At 35.3% G+C, this 18,467-nt stretch overlaps 1 protein-coding gene across 1 annotated transcript; it reads right to left on the reverse strand.

Annotated features, from left to right (window-relative positions):
• Positions 1–528: 528 nt before the first annotated feature.
• Positions 529–16,524, reverse strand: LOC121302845 (m7GpppN-mRNA hydrolase-like). The gene is made up of 11 exons (XM_041233125.1): positions 16,313–16,524; positions 14,831–14,982; positions 14,446–14,573; positions 14,034–14,132; positions 10,758–10,910; positions 10,528–10,640; positions 9,483–9,590; positions 9,175–9,307; positions 3,998–4,105; positions 3,562–3,613; positions 529–2,998 (listed from the first exon to the last, which is right to left on the reverse strand). Exons 1-11 carry the CDS (start codon positions 16,363–16,365, stop codon positions 2,835–2,837), a joined length of 1,263 nt encoding a protein of 420 aa, XP_041089059.1. The 5' UTR covers positions 16,366–16,524; the 3' UTR covers positions 529–2,834.
• Positions 16,525–18,467: the final 1,943 nt, after the last annotated feature.

Consider the following 18,467-nt stretch of genomic DNA (forward strand, 5'->3'; position numbering starts at 1 on the left):
TGCTTCAGTCCGCTAAAAAACTGAAGCCTGGGAGGAAATTCACCTTTCAGCAGGACAATGATCCCAAGCACAAGGCCAAAGCAATATTGGAGTGGCTCAAGAACAAAAAGGTGAATGTCCTACAGTGGTCCAGTCAAAGTCCTGATCTCAATCCCATTGAGTGCCACAGATTCTATTTGAAAATTGAGGTCCACAAGCGTCATCCAACCAACCTGAACAACCTGGAGCAAATCTGCCAAGAAGAATGGGCCAAAATCACTCCAACACTGTGTGCAAAGCTGGTACATACTTACCCCAAAAGACTTAAAGCTGTTATTGCAGCGAAAGGTGGCTCTACCAAATATTAATGTGTGGGGGTTGAATACTTATGCAAGCAAGATATTCCAGTTTTTTATTTTTCTTAAAAATGTTTCCCAACATAAAACCAATGTCACCTTACAAAAATTGATTTTGAGTTTAAGTGTTTTTAAATAAAATGTCGAACAGAACAAAATTTCAATGTACCATTTGTAATTCAGTAATATGAGAGAATTGGTCAGGGGTCTGAATACTTTTGCAAGGCACTAATAATATATTATATATATATAAACTGAGCAACTAAGGAATCACAACTGAAAAACATCGCCATACAAACAGATCAGTTGGTTTTTCAGATAGATTTAAAATATTAAATAAATCTGCATCTAGAGAAATAAATTACTGACTCCCTCCGAGTTAGAAACAGTATCACATTTTCCAACATAACTGTACTATTATGAGGACCAAGATTTCATTTTATTCTTTTTTGGCTTTTTTCATCTCTCATTTGTATCTGATTTGATCAGCATGGCTAAAACATGTCTCAAATTTTCATTTTTTAAAGCCAGGTTTATTATAGCGACGTGCTAAAAATGTTTGTATACACACTGCACTTTAAAAACTGTCTCCACTTGTAATTGCTATAGAGGGTTCAAAAAGATGGTTCTATGGACTAGATTCTGTCTACAACCACACTGATGTCAAGGTCAACACATCATGCAGCTTAAACACAAGTGTAGTTCAGTGTAAAACTACTTGGTGTTAAGAACTGTTAACAATTGATGAGCGAGTCATGAGGGACCTACATGAAAAAAACAAAAAGGTAAAAACTACTAGAAATAGTACTTCTAAGTTGTGGGCAGGTTTTTTTTCCCCCCAGACGGAAACTACAGTCTCCAGAATTACTAGTCATTTACACCAAATGCTTTTTAGACTTGATTTCACACTGTTTAAGCCTGTACAGTAACAAATATGTGCACTACTACAACATGTATCTACTTTAAAATGAACTAATGATTACCTTTAAAACTAGCATTCATAACTGATTTGCTCTATTGGAAAATTAAAACTGCTGTTAGTAGCTCAAGTTAACTTGTACCTGTTTATTACACATGGTTAATACATGTGTATTAACTCCACTGGGGATACTACGGAGGTACCCAAAAGAACACTTATTTCTGCACATATCTGGAGAACCACCACTCCAATTGTGATGAAACTTGGCATGGCTGTTCTTCAGCAATTCACGGAGTGTATCTAGGGATGTATATTTCATACCTACATTTTTTACATGTAAATGTAGGTCCACACATATACTTTACCATTTTGAATTCACAGCTGTATGTATGTCAGCAGCACACTTATTAATTGCGTACAACAATAGCAAATGTTGCTTATCTCATAGGTTTCAAGATCTCAGAATACCTGGATCCAAATACAGGTGATCTACGCTAGCCAGCAGAGGAAGAAATGAGGTCCACATACCTCAATCCTAACAGCACTGAAGAAAACAGAAACTACAATAAAACAAATGTGCAGGTACACAGTATACAGAGCTTAAATGATCCTTTCATGAGATTGCAGTTTTTAATTCTTTTGAATTGTTATCCGTCAGTGTCTCTTTTGATATTTTGCAATTAAAAATATTTAAAAAAATAGGATACTTGCATTTCACTTGTCACTGATCCCAAAGCTGCATTTACAAATCCACCCCCAGAAATAAAACAAAGTGTAGGCGTTTCACCAAAAATAGCACAATACTACTGTAAGGTTACAGACCCCTAACAAATACAAACACTTAGAAAAGAAACCCAGAATAGTACTTAATTATATTACTAAAAATAATTAAAAAAAAAAAAAAAAAAAAAAAAAAAAAAAGTTACTGCACTGTATTCCTTTAAAAAAAAAAAAAAAAATGAAATACCTCCTGGTCCATTCAAAATCCCAATTAGTTCTCTGTAAACAATGTACAGTACAGAAGATGCATTGCCAAATTCAACACTGTTCAACTCAAAGCAGGTTCATTATAAACCACAGTAATGCTCTGAGAAATGACTTTACCAGCACACACATTCCTCAATGTAAAGCAAGAAAATACAACTACAACAATATATTGTGAAAAAAAGCTTGTTGTCCACCATACCCTTAAGTTTATCGGGGGGGGGGGGGGGGGATACTGAAAAGGTTTACAATTCAATGAAAAAAAAAAAAATGCATTTACAGTTTGCCCCTCCCACTTCAAGCAGTATCCCTGCATTTCTTAAAAGTCCTGAGAGCGAGAGAAAGGCTTTTTATTATTATTTAAAATAACACCAAGTATCCTACTTTGAAGTGAGTGAAACGCTAAATTGAATGTTATAAAATTAGCAAGAAACTACTTAGAATAACTATTGTTCATTCCTGCAACACTGTTGCATTGTGCTAGTTTAAAAACATTACAAATCGATATACTCCTCTAATTTGCCCTTTGCATGTCCTTCAAAATATGACCTTGGTTACAAGTCTATTACCCTCCTGATTGTGAACCATTCACTCCATTATAACTCAAAGCATTTCATGATAGCATCCCGATCAAACTTGAAGCCAAGAAAAGCCCTGGAAGAGAGGACATATTCACAGTCCCCACTGCATGCACCACACGGCCTCTCTGTGTGGTCAAGTGGCTGTTCATCATTGGAGCTGCATAACTCACATACTGCATCTGGGGAGGGAAAGGAACCTTTCTGAATTGAAAGCCTGAAAGATCAGACTCAAATGTGCACTTTTCATAATTAAATTCAAGAACCAAATAAAATATAAAACTAAACTACTGAGAGACAAACTGTTTGAAAGTTAATGTCTACCAGTCGCTACAGATTTTAATACTTAGGAAACTGCATCCTTTCTCCATTATACAAAGCTTTCACTTGTATCATTCTGAATAGTCATTTTGTTGCCACTGATTCACAAAAAAATGCATCAAGGCAATCAAAATTACCTTTCTGCCACTCTTAGTATTAATCTGCTTGTCGGTCATCTTCTCATTACAGTGTTGAAAATTGGGTAAAGAGACTGAGTTAAAACAAAAAATGATGATAGCTATTATAAGATAGAGAAAGAATGTTGAGCTTGTTTGATTTCAAATGTGAACTATAGGTGTCCTTAAGGTCAGACTTTCAGCTGGGCAAGAAATAAATGTTATGGGGGAAACCATTTTTATAGTAATTTGAAAGGCTGCAATGTGTACATGTTATTGTGGTTTGGTTCGTAAGATAATATAATTACCTGTTTCAAAGTTGTCCTGAAGTCGTCTTGGTTGAAGCCTCTTCTCTGACTTCTGTGGAAACAAATTTAAATTGTTAACATGATACTTTGTCCTGAAAAGGCAGATTAAAAGCAAAAAATAAATAAAACACTGCTTTTTCTGATTCTCTCCTCCCCCCACCCACCCCACCACCACTGTGAACTCCATATGCTTAAATATGGAGTTCACAATGTTGTTAAGGGCAAATCAGAGGTTCTGTGCCAAGCAGTTTTGGAAAAAGCTGGATGTTTAGATGGACCTGGGAGGTTTTAGGAATCAAAGCAAGTGTGTTCCAAATGTGTCTGAACTTTCAGCACATTGTATCACTGTATTGTATTGCGGTTGTAAATCTAACTACACTAAATGGTCCAGTAATAAAAAAAAAATAGAGATACTCTTTCGAAGAATTCAACTTACTGCAGATTGGTGAGGTTTAACCTGTTGATTGTTTACCCCATTTGCCCTTTTCTTCATGTTAGGGGAATCCTGGTGCAGCTTTTTACCATTCCCCTTCAGACCCTGGTTCTGCAAGAAAACAACTGAGATTTTTATCTGATGAACAACTTTTGCTGTCACGTTTCCCCAACTTTTACATGTCTCCAGACACTTCTACTTGAATTCAAGAGCACACTTCAGTATTCGGGAAATGTTCGGGGTGACATTTATATCTTGCAGTCAAAAATGACTTTTAGCAAAATGCTTACATGTTAGTGTTTAGTGCAGTCGTCTGTTCATGTTAATCAGCTGCCAGACAGCTTGTTGATGGGCACTCGCTATGTGATATGAACACACTCAATATGTCTGGAGTAGGGAAACCAATTTCAGACACTTCCCAATTGATATTTATTTATTTATTTATTTTAAATCTGCGGTTCCATTTTTGTAATAATAATAATACTGTGCTTTTGCTTTTATTAGCCTAATATCTAGCGGTGTACATGCACAGGCTAATGCAATTACTCCAAGGAGTTCTTCAACAAATTAGTCAAAAAACACAAAGCATTACAAGATAACAGTCATGTACGCTCCAGCTCCAGGGCAGTGATTTCACTGTCTAAGTAGGGTGGCACAGCTGCCTGCTAAACTCAATAATACTGTTATTTAAAAACATAAACTTAGATAAAACACACTGAACTGATTAAACTAAACAAACACTGAACATTTAAACTCCAGAAAGCAAATATATCTAGTAAATACTACACATTTTTAAATGAAACATCATCATACACTGATTATATATTTTTTTCTTTTTAGCCTACAGACTGCAGAACCTACTGTATTTAAATATGTAATTTAGCCATGAGTTAGCTCAACGCTCACTCACTGTCAGCAGCCGGTTGGGTGTTTATAGTTAACCTTGACCAATAGAAAGGAAACATACACCAGTACGGCTGTGGTTTTATTTGAAAGGAGATTCAACATTGTTAATTCGATTGCTAAGTACTACAATGTGGTAAATAAATAAATAAATAATCAGTTGTCCGGAATTAGGATTTTTCTCGCGTACTCCCTGAGGAGCGCTCGAATACCCCCAGGGGTACGCGTACCTCAGTTTCAAAACAACTACTCTGACAGATGGGAATTAACCTCCCCTTCTGACAATGATAGTTAAGTTAGCTTCTCTGCAGTGTTAACTGGATGATTGTATATGAAAAAAGTAAAGGGAGCCTTTATTCGTTCAAGAGTAAAATGGCTGGAATATGGTGAAAAATTCAACATATTTTTTTCAATTTAGAGACAAGAAATGCCAAAAAGAAATTAACAGCCCTAAAGATTTGGGGCCGGATTGCAATGAGCAGGAAATTTCAAATGTTTAAGTTTTATAAAAACCTTTTTGCCTCTAGCTTTAATCCATTTGCTTCAGATTATTTTCCAAGAATTACTAAACTCATGTTCCACATATTAAATGGAGATTCCAAATCTATTTGTGATAATCCCCTTTCATTAACTGAATTGGAAAAATAAGTTAAATCTTTGGTGAAACGGAAAGCACCAGGCCCGGAAGGGCTCCAGGTTGAGTTTTTTTTTTTTTTTTTTTTTTTTTTTTAGAGAATCATATTAAGAGATGTTTTTGCAGCAGCAAAGGAAGCTATAGGTAATCTCCACTCTCAAAGAGACAAGGTTATATTACATTAATTCCTAAATCTGGCAAGGACTCCATGTTGTTGGATAACTGGAGACCGATAACTCTCCTCAGCACAGACAATACAATTATTGCACTGGCATTCGCAAATAGACTCAAACGTTGTTTGAATGAAGTAATCTCTAATTCTCAATCTGGTTTTATGAAAGGTCGCCTTATATCCAATAATATTAGACTTGTGTTGGAGCTTTTAGATTATAATTCCTTTGTTGACAAAGATAGTTTAATTCTGTTTCTAGACTCGCAAAGCTTTTGATTCTGTTGAACACCCTTTTTTATTTAGGGCTTTGGAACTTGGAAAGGGGATTTGGAGATTGTTTCATAAAATGCCTTTATAAAAGATGCTAATGGTAGTATTACTCTTCATTTCGGTACAACATCTCCGTTTTAACTTAGAAAGTGGAATTAGACAGGGATGTTCTCTCTCTCCCTTCCTATTTATCTTAGCTGCTGAACTTTTAGCTATTGATACAAAACATTCCACGCTTCAAGGTATTAAGATTGGGAGCTTGAATCTGGTTATAAGTCAATTAGCTGATGATACCACTTTATCCAAGTCAAATTTCTCTGGCTATAAAAGAACATTTCTGTATTTTCAGAAGCTTCAGGTTTAATTAAATGTTAAGAAATGTAATCTTTTATCTATTCATGATACCCCATTACCCCAATTGTGGTATTGAAGTTAAAGAGCGTTAAATACCTTGGGATTCTAGTTAGTAAAGATGAGCAGTGGAGCAATTCAAGATAAATTTTAAAAAGCCAACGTGTTTTTGATAACTGGTTGAGAAGAGACCTGTCTATTTATGGTAGGATACTCCTCAAAAACATAACTCATTTCTACAATTGTATACCCGTCTCTCTCTCTCTCTCCCTGCGATTCCCCAGCTTTGTAAATCGGTAGACAGTCTACTGCTTAAGTTTATATGGCGTAATAAAACTGAATACAAACAGAAATTTGCTTCGTAGGAAATTGAATGAAAGGGCGGTCTAAATGCAGTATCTTTCTATTTTATCAATAATTACTCTTAAAATTAATTGGATTAAAAAAATGTTGTGTGCAAGGGTTCCATCTGGTTTAAGATTCCCACATAATGTTTAAAAAATGTGGTGGTTTAGAATTTCCGTTAAAATGTGATTTTGGTATTAAACTTCCCTTGAAATTATCTGCTTTTTATGCACAGGCACTGGTTTCATGGAAGATCTTTTTCAAAACATAACCTTTCACCCCACAAATACTACATATGGAATAGCCAGTTCATTACTTACAAACATCATTCCTTATATTTTGAAAATTGGTCTAACAAAGGCATTATATTTCTAATAGATGTATTCAATAGAAATGGATCACTTAAGTATTTCAGTTTCTAAATAAATGTAATTATCCCTTTACAACCAAAGATTATGCAACTGTTTTATGCAACATACCTTCAACCTTATGTAGTTTAACATGTCTTCGTTCACAGTCAGAAAAAAACAACATATGAATCCAAAAACATGTATTTATACTAAAGTAATACAAAAATGACTACAAAAGATTTAGAAGTGTGTCGTTTTTCGAGATTTACGATTATACTGTATTTACTTCTAAATCTTTTGTAGTCATTTTTGTATTACTTTACTATAAATACATGTTAATTTGGATTCATATGTTGTTTTTTTCTGACTTTATGTGAACGAAAAGACATACATTTGCCCGTTTTCCCATTGGAAATAGCGATATTTTGAAATATCACTGTCCTGGTCACAAAAGCAAAGTTTGTGGGGAATAATAGCCATTTTCTATACTTTTGTGGCATAAGCAATTAGGAAATAACACTTACTATCCAGGAACAAAAATTGTGTTACATAGTGTTATAATACATTTATTTGTAATCGTTGCTTGCCCTAGTACATTTCTAAATCTAAAATTTATTGGGAACAGATTCTGGGACCTCTAAACTGGTCCTTTTCCCTGCTAATACCTTATAGATTTGCTATTAAATCATAAAGTTAAAATAAATTAATTTTAAAATACTCCATAGGTATTATCCCTTTAGTAAATACCTCCCTAAAAGTACTCCCTTGGTTTCCAGTGCCTGTGCATTCTGTGGTCAAGAAGAAGTGTGGAGCCTGCTTTAATTTCATGCAACTTTTCAATAAGTTAATTGAGGAAAATCATATTTTTCTACATATTGTACTGTTTACTAGAAGGGGGTGCAGCAAAAAAAAGTTTGGGAACCACTGCTTTCGTCTCAAGTTGTATTTTAAGCAATTGAACATGGATCCTAAAGTGGCAACCAACAATTGGATTTGACGACCACTTTTTTTTTGCCCAAGGGAAGCCATTGGCTGCCAAGACAAAAAGTTAGTCTGGACAGCGGTCAATGCTGCTCGTTGACAAAAAAAAAAAAGTTTTTTGAATAAACAATTAAGTTAAACTGTATTTCTTTCTGTGGCCAATAATTAACTATGTATGAATCCTAAACAAAATAACACAACATCCTACACTTTGGCCTTGTCTTATGTTTTGTGACCTTGGTGCCCTCTACAAATGTATTGAAAGACAGTATGGGTACACCACACACTAAAAAAAAGGAAACAGTTTGGGAATTACACCGGCTTGTTAAAGACTTAATGTGATTGTTATTATAGGTCAGCATTATTAAAACAAAGAAGCGTCATTTTACAGAAATATTTAAAAAGTGTGTGGCGCTTCCCCCTTTGACTAAAATGAAAGTGAAATAAAGAAAGACGACGTGCCAGCAATTTCCAATTGTTTGCTATTTCCTGCCATGTGGCGTCGTCCTTTTTATTGTCTTTATAACTACGGATTCTGGCATCATAAAAGAACATTGTATTTTTCGACTCGGATTAAATTCTCATTGATGTCCATTTTTAATTTTCTTTTATTTCTGTGGTAATCTCTGCATGAGCGAGGCAGTCTGACAGGCTCTACCTTTGACCTTATTTCCGATTGGTGCATAGCAATACAAATAGCTTGTGGAGAGAAGAAAAATAGCGCCGGCTGCCGTGTGCATTGCTCCATTCAAAATCAATACTTGATTATTTTTTATTCGCTCGCTTGCTTCTTCGCATCTGGTGTGCATAGCCCTTAAGTCAATTCTAAATGTAAGAATTCTTTTTTATTGTAGTTCTTTGTAAAATATCATGCTGTATCGCAATTACCATAATAATACCCTACAGAATAATCGTAAAACAATTTTCATATTGTGACATCCCTATCTGCAATATCCATATTCTACCACAAGGGGTCAGCTGAACATTTTTTAATGTGGACCCTTTATTAATGTCAATCTCCTGTATTTTCTTAATACCAAATATTACTTATTTTCAAACGAACACAGCTTGTAAAGAAATATAGTGTATGACCAATAGGAAAAAATAAATAATAATAATAAATAATAACCCAAAACTAATTTCTTGTAGGTCTGTAAATGTTTTTCAAATGTACCTTCATTTTTAAAATATCAAACAGCTCTTGTTGATTTGTTTGGTTGAACGGCTTTTGTGGTTGCTGCCTTTGTTTAACCCACAGCTCTCCTGGAGACCCATCAGGCAACACTTGACTCTGCCTTGCTCTGGATCTAACAAATGAGAAAGCTCAATGTAAATTGTTTGCTTGCAAGCCACATAGTCTGACATCCAGTATGGCAGCAAGACATTATCCACTGGAGTCCAGCAAAACATCCATAGCTACAGAAACAACTGCTAAATAGGAATTTACTAAAAAATGATTTGGCATGATTTGGCATTTTTTACCGGATTTTGTCCATGTGAGGTTTGGATGGAGTGCTTCCTGCTGAATTGATTCCATTGTCGCTGTCTGAAGACCCTCCATACTTCTTTGTTATCCATTCTCTAAGTGGTCTGTGGTGCGAAAAGAGTGGGGAAAAAAATACCACACAAGTTCTGAAACCCAAAATGTCCTAGTTCTTTTAAGAATGCAATCAAGATTTTTATTTTTTTATAAATTAGATGGGCTTCACTGAGTTACAGGAAAATAATTAAACTTTTACAACATGTACCTCACAGCTCTATGGTCGTTATGGTAGTGAGTAATTTATAAACTGTCACAGAAAACCGAGATGGAATTGTTTTCCTGTACCTACGTTCTATGTCGTTATCCGTTTCTCGGAGATATGAACATACCAGCTTTACATTATTATTATTATTTTTTTTTTTTTTAAACGTATTCTCATTTTGTTGATCTTTAATGAATATGTCTGTACTGTGGGTGTTGTCGAGTGATTGGAAACGAGACATTTTGTGCTTGAATTGAAAGTGATGGTCTCGAGGAGTCGAATGGGTCAGTTAAAGTATATTTTCCTCTAGAGGAATTACTTTTTGACATCACTACTGTGGTATTATGTCGTTTTTCTTTTTTTTTTTTTTTAGAATGGCTCAGGACATATATATAAACAAACAAACACACACATATATATATATATATATATATATATATATATATATATATATATATATATATATATATATATATATATATATATATATACACACACACACACATTTCATGTATTCAGGTAAAAAGGATATGTGTGTGTGTAAAAGCAGTGTGTTTTTAAAAAAACAAAAAAAAAAAAAAAAAAAAAAAAAGTTGTGTTTATCCATATGTGATTTGGTCTAAAACAGATTAGTAAGGTTTTGGCCAAACTGATATATTGAAATCACTTTCAAAACATATTTAAAAGTATACAAGTTCAAATAGAGAAATAAGCATAATCATTTTTTCTCATTGTATCAAGGGGGGGGGGAGGAGAAACACACAAAATGTAGTCAAACCTACCTAATAAATGGAATGGCCATAAAGAACTTGTTAGGAGCTAGTCCAAGTTTGGATTTGGGAGTCATGTCATTCCTGTGACTAGGAAGCTTCTCTATTGAGAACCATTCAATATTCTGAAACAAACAAACAAACGTACGTTTTTTTTTGTTTTGTTTTCTTTTTCAAAATGTTATATTATTTAACCCAAAGAAAACATTTCATCTAAGCTCAAACAGATCTGTAGCACACACCCTTATTTCTTTTCTCGTCTTGGGATTGAATTTTGTATCCTTTGGCACCCCTGGTATTATGTACAAACGAGCCAACTGATCATTGATTTTCAACTCTATGAAGTTATCTTTGCAGATGCGATCACGGATGTCAAAGCTCGTCTCTTCAAGCACCTTAGAAGGCAGGATAAAACAGAGAATATTAGCTTTAAGAAACCCACAAATTTCACCGACATCTAGTCATTCCACACAACAAAGACAACTGTTCATCTGCAGGATGGACAGCACACTCAGAGTATGCGTAATTCTAAAAGTTAGTTTTTATCTGCAAGGTTCCACAAGCTTCCTTATCCCCTTAAAAGGTGGGGTGCAATGACAAAAAAGGTCACTGTTGAGTGCAGCTAAACTTTCTATACATGCCCTGAAAGTTTCATTCACATTCATTACTTGAAATGGAAAAAAAGGCAAATTTGTGGTTAGGCTGTTTTCAAAAACCTTTGAGACCTCGACCCGGGAGAGTGCACGTGCGTGATGTCACACCTGGACAGTCACTGCTGTAAAAAAAAACACAGTAGATGGAGGACAGAAGTGAAAGCAATGTTACCAGCTCAGATGTTTTAGCACTTTCAATCAAACAGATCAGAAATGTTGGTCTTGTTTCATTTATACTGGCTTTGCAATGTTTTTTAAAAAAAAAAAAAAAAAAAAAAAAGTGTTTACATTTGCACTTCTTTTCCTTCTGTGGTTTGTTGTAGTCTGTTGATGGTAGAGTAGCACATGAAGTTTTTTTGTGTCAGTTTCAGGTTTTTTAAAATTGAGTTTGTTTCTTGGCAGTATTTTCACTCCTGCTTTTAGTGAAAAACTTGTGCCAAGCATCCTTGTTCAGATGGTGAATTTATTTAGAAGAATATGGCTTCATTGTTACATCTATGCATTCCTGCTACAGTGCGTTACTGGAATTTAGTTATTAATCAAACAAGAGGTTAAATTATCAATTGTATGTCTCAATAAAGGTGAGGGACCACTAATTATTGTCCCGCACAGGTATGTAACTGGGCAGAACAGTGACCGATAGGAAGTATACAAAACAACGAGGCAGACTACAAAAAACTGAATGTTTATTGTTGAGGTTAACAGTAAAAACAAGACATAGACCCTGAAGTATTCTGAAAGTTTTAGTTATTACTATGTTTTTTTTTTTAAATAAGATGTTCAAGTGATAGGATTTACATAAGGTAACACCAGACTTTACATAACGGTACAGTCAATTACACAGCGTCTCACACACACAACCCGATAACCTTCATTGTCTATGTAGGCTATGCCTTGCTGCAAAGGTTCTTAGTTACTCGACTGTCTGACACCCTTTAAACAAATAAATACAAAAGAATACAAACTGTACCGTCTTTGTTTCGAGACACAAACAACAACAAAAAAAAAAAAAAAAAAAAGGGTGCGTTCTCCCAGCTCATGAACTCCGTAAAAAAATAGCGAGTCTCTCGTTTCTTCACTGTAGGCTTTTTAAAAGCCTAGCAATAGACAGAGTGCGTTGGAGCTCCATGTCAACAGATCCGCCGCACCTCTGAACCTCAATATAAAATGAGCATGGGGGGGGATTGAGCGTCGAAGCTTTCCAACGATACCGCTCCTTTCAGTCTAGCTACTACATTGATGGAGCAATAGACTCAAAACGACGGTAGGTGGCTTTTACGGTGCCCGAGTAATATGTGCGAAACCTTAGGTGCGCTGGCGCCCCAAAATGAATGGGGCTGAATTAAGAGTTAAAGCGAAAGTCATCACTTGCAAAACACCTAGCTAGACTTAATATCGTATATACTGTATGTTTTTAACTGTTTACTTACTGCAGTGTACAGAGTTTCTACAATGCTTAAAGATACCGGCCCATAATCACGTACAAGAAAAACTCAAGTCACTTAAAATATCCAGCACTACTTTTATTTACTTTAACCAGAACTACTCAGAATGTGTCTCATACTGCTTTCATCACTAACACTCACTTCCTTAGAGACTGTTGTAGCGTTTCAGGCATTCTAAAAATACAGTAGCTTGGTGTCTAAAAATATCTCTGTGGGATTTATCTGCACTGAAAGTTGCAGGTATGCGGGAGCAACTTGGAAAATACACGATTCCCACTTAAATTCAAGCCCTGTGGTCTCCTTTTTTGGACTTACTACACAACTTTCTCCGAACAAATCAATATAATAATTATTACATATACAGTAAATACTTTATTCTTAACTTGTAGCCTATTAGAATCTGATATGGCCTATACATCAACAGCATAAAGTAGCCCAAAACATTCTCTCAGGTCAGATGGGAAAAATAAATAAATAACGTTGAAGTTCATGTTAACATTGCCTATCTAAATAATCCAGAGGCAGAAGATTTTACGCGGGAGTGTCCCGACAAGATCGAGAGACTTCACAGAAATGCAGACGAGAACGTGAAATCACATGATTTATTAATAATGTACATGGGAGATTGTTGGCTATACATATTTCATTAAGAGATAATTATAACGAAATGATAGGCTCATGCCCTTACCTCCTTCTGCACCTCTCTTTTCCTGGCAGCCGCTCGAGTCCTGATGATTTAACTTTTTTTTTTTTTTTTTAAACTAGAAAATGCTGCTGTCCTGCAGGTACCATCCAGTATATTCTTATTTAATTTAGCAGCACCCATCTTGAACATAATTACATTAATAAAGCTGTTTTCGGTAAAGTGGGTGCAGATGCAGCAGCTGTTGGGCTTAGAATCCCAATCCCCGGTCCTCCTCACGAACTTCACCCATTGCTGGCATCATAACATCTCTGTGAACCAATGGCCCTGCTGTGTTGGACCAACCATATATTACCCACCTATTTACCACGGTATCTCTCCCCTGACTGCGTTGTGTTTTGGCGAGCAATAATGCAGGAAAGCAGCAGGAAGGATGGCGAGCTTGCCCTGGTGTGATGTCACGTATAAATTAGCCACAGTTTCGAGTGAGCTGGACTTTTCATAGATGTGTCAACTTCAGAGTTGCTTTTTATACACTTAGCCTTAGAACCTATACATTAAGACTACACAGGTATTTTTATTGACCTACCAACAGTACTATACAAGTGAATTCTAAAAATTTAAAATCATTGCATCCCACCTTTAAAACAGATTACTGCTGCATCAGCCTGTTAGTACAACAGATTTAAGATAATACTTGAAAAGTAGAAATAAATTCAAGCTCAAAGCCCATGAAACGAAATGGAAGTTTTCAAATAACCTCTTTACAAGACTCACTTCTCGTACAGCACAGTCGTGTGGAGCCTCCTCCTTGTTGACTTTACCTTTAGGAAAGCCCCAGCCAGACTTCGCAAGATAACCCTGAACTAGCAGTACCTAAACACATAAAGAAATATTTGTTTACAAGTTTCTGGCATTAAAACAGAAATATTTTGAAAACGGAAAAAGAAAAGAAAATAGTCACAGCATTTTGTCAGAGCAGCCACCAGCGTTAACTTTTGGTTAACATGTTCCACACATTGGCTCTACAATGATCTGAATCAGGTATTCGGTCAACAATTAGGGTTACAAATGGTTAAACAATTTAATCAGATGCCATTTGGCTACATGCATGCAATTTATAACTAAGGAGTTAGTCATGCTGATGTCATAGCCAAACTAAAACAGACCGACGTGACTCAATACTTACATTTTCAAGTGTTTCGTCAAGAATAATTGCACCATATGTTGGAACACCCATTTTGTACTCCTTCCATTGATCTAAAACCTTCTGCACATCTTCTCCATGAGGCAGTAAAAATGGACAGTGATTAAAAAGTACAAATGATGTTAAGGGGGAAATAGATGATTCACTGGAGCAGAAAAGAATGCAGTAAAAGTTTCAAAGTGTGCAGTGCTTGTGCACACTCAAATTATATTTCTAATTTAAACTCTCTCTCTCTGTGTGTCTGTAAACAAAGAACATTATTTAATGTACTTTGTTATACAATGGTAAAGGCTTGAGGTGGGGCCGATAATTACTCCCCCCCCATACGTACATACTTTATTATTCCTCAAAACACCAGAAAGGATATCAGCTTTGGCAAAGTCTCTTATCCCACACTGAGGTAATCCTGGTGAGTTCTGCATGCAGAAATCCAGGTAAAACCAATGGGCCAGCTCAATTTGAAAACACACTCGAATTGCATTGTCCCTTTCTTCACTGGGAATGTGCAGGATGAATCGACTGGAGAGAGAGAGAGAGAGAGAGAGAGAGAGAGAGAGAGAGAGAGAGAGAGAGAGAGAGAGAGAGAGAACACTTAATTAAATAATCCTGATATGCAAACATGTGTACAGTCTATAAAGTGTATAAAAAGACAACTTAGAAAAGTTTAATTTTTCATGTAGGGTTCAAAATTCAGAGAATTTTGGAGGTAGCCCAGGCGTTTACCCAGAACTTTACCAGCCACAGTACAATGCAAGCTCAGGCGTGTCTTAAAGACCACAGCAATGCAAGCAAAGGAATCACATCAACATCCCTGGCATTATCAAATTAACTTTTAAAAGTACTAAACTCAAGTGTGTTTGCCTCTGTTGGGTTTATAAAAAATATAATACAAAGTATTATACGAAGTACACAAACATCCAAAAACTAAAATAACCTATAAACTTACTGTACAATACGAGGGGGTGCTGCCAATATAAATCGCGCAAATAATTACATTACACTATATCCAATAATGCGTAAAATGTATCAGGTTTTACAAATCTGAATGATACCGAAATATGAACTGAAACTAGTGGTTACAGTTTTCAAAAGCCCGCACAACCGTACCAGATATGTTTGTCTTAGTAGGGTTCCTTGCTTGTTGAATAAGCTGATGATAGTTGCTACGAGAGATACACACAGTGTATCAGTGACGGTTTGCTTCTTCTGGATTGGCTATGCTCTAGTAAACTGTAAATGTGTATAGCATGTCCAGTTTATTCAACGAAGTAAAATGCCATGCCAATACGGTTTTAAATCTCACAGTAGAACAATATTTAAAATCATAGGGGAGTTGGTCTTAAAAAAAAAAAGTTTAAAACCCTGACTCAGGCAATAGTATTTTAAAAATTACACAAAACACTGAAAATAGTTTTGCTAATCAAGCACAACGTTATACGCTGAATGAAAAGCTACTCATGAAAACTAAACAGAGCCAAAATTACTCATCTCACTTGCACCAACAAAAGCCAATATGTCCTTTCAGCGTTTATAACACCTCATATTTAATACATACATACATACATACATACATACATACATACATACATACATACATACATACATACATACACACATACATACACACACACACATACATACACACACACACAAATAATTAATCTATTCGACTAAGCTAACCGTCGTACGTTACGTTTTTTTTTTTTTTGAAATGGCACCTTTTGTTTGGTCTTTCATTAAAATAACATATTAGGAAAATGAAAAAAAGCGTTGTTTGATATCTTCAGAACAAATGAAACGCACCAGCAAAAACATACATTTAAGGTTGTTCTTTTTAAAAAGCATTTACCTGCAGAGGTCGTCCAATAAACCGCTGGGAATCTCCCCTCGTTTTGTCTCCATGTTAACGATAAGAACATCCCGAATTTACAAAACCCTGAAGAAAATAAATATTAACATGCAGCAACTACGTAATTTTGCATATATTGTTAATATTAAAGTGCGAAACAGGAATACATCAGTGCGACCCACCAAGGGAAACTACGAAACAAAGGGAGGACCGAATCGTAAATAGACACTACCGCTGCCCAATCACAAAATGCCAATAAGAAATTTCTACACGACGTCAAGAGGGGAAACCAGAGAACGACAAGGAGGTGTGTTTTCCATAGAAAGCTCTTTTGATTTGAATTTTTTTTTGGCATTCAGTCTAATTGCATCCTAGTTGACCAATGGATATGGTAAATAATGCAGTTTCATTAGCTTACGGACAAAACTTAACCAATCATCAGAGACCGTTCCTACATGTTCGGGTGAGAGAACGAGGAAGAAAGGAACATAGAACTTAGAAACAAGCGCGTGTGAAGACAGCGCATGTGCGCTACGGAAATTGAGGTAGGTGTGTTTTAGCTAAGTGGTGGGATATGTTGGCAAATAAACATCAGACATGTGTTTTAATGTCTTGATGATCATAACAAGCGAATTCTACTTTATTTGTTTTCAGTTTAGACGTCTTCGCAGTTTCCAGTGGTCCTTTTTGGTTTATGTTTTTTTTTTTTTTTTTTCTGAGTCAATGCTCACGAATGCAGTATAATTTTTGCAGTATTTAAAAACGCGTATATATATATATATATATATATATATATATATATATATATATCTATATATATATGCTCTATGCCAAGTAGTGTCTGCTCTACAACCAGTAAGTGAGCAGAACATTATACATAGGAGAAGTACCGTGTGATGATTTGGCGTCTTACTAAACTGCTGTTTGTTGAACAACATACTGCAGAGCAATTGAACTTGGCAGAGTCGCCAGAAAAATGTTGAGCAGTAGGATTTTAGAATCTGTTAGTCATGGCAAATCATTTCACCCCCTCGCCTGTCACGTTTTGTAATTCAGAGTGATTAAGTCTCAAAATGTATATATTTATATTATATATATATATATATATATATATATATATATATATTATATATATATATATATATGTTAGAGTATTTTTTTTTTCGTTTTTCTTTTTATAAAATTTATTACGAAAATTGGATGGACTTTGTTAACGAAAACAAGTAAAGAGTAGACCTTTACTTTACATGTATCTGCAGATGATAAAATACATAAACCTTTATAGCAAATACAAAAATATATAAAATATGGTTTAATTACGCTTGTGCAGAACAGCACATACAAGGTAAGCTTAGGTTAGGCTAACCCATTAAATTGTGTAGACTGTGTACTATAACATTTTGCTTTTTGACCTGCATGTTAAATATGTTTGGCTTTTTATTAAGAAAAAGTCACAGCAGGTAAGAATGGAAAAATAGCAACAAGACTAAGTGGAAGGGGATGGTGTGCAGTGTGCTTCAGTGTGATTTCCAAAATGGGGCAATAATAAAAACAAGGCCAAATAGCTGTTAAAAAAACCTGCTAGGTCACCACTATGTGAGTTTATTGAAATTATGACAAAATCATCTCATTTTGATTTGCCACGTACTTTCAGTGGCTTAAATCATTTTTTTCAGCTAAAATCACCCTGAAGCATACCAGACTCTTCCACACAGTGGTGCCACTGTACACATGTTTCCTGTCTGTTTGGCTGAAACAGGTTAGCCCATTTAAATGTGCAGTACATTAGGGGAGGGTTCTCACCACACCCAATTTTAAACAGTCCTGCATCTAGAGCCTGAGGTAATGTCCATTTATGCAATTGCGCAAACTCATGGGATATGGTTTTACTTTTGATTGTTTGGTGGTCAATATTCAGAGGGGTTCACTGCTGTTTTTTAGACAAAATTAAATTGTTTGTGAAAGACAGAACGGTAAAATGTATTTAGCAATATATTATATATATATATTATATATATATCTATTATATATCTTACTATGGTCATAATATAACATTATATATATATATATACACACAGTGCCTTGCAAAAGTATTCAGACCCCTGACCAATTCTCTCATATTACTGAATTACAAATGGTACATTGAAATTTCATT

This window comes from Polyodon spathula, chromosome 2 (assembly GCF_017654505.1).
Source record: "Polyodon spathula isolate WHYD16114869_AA chromosome 2, ASM1765450v1, whole genome shotgun sequence".
NCBI lineage: Eukaryota > Metazoa > Chordata > Actinopteri > Acipenseriformes > Polyodontidae > Polyodon > Polyodon spathula.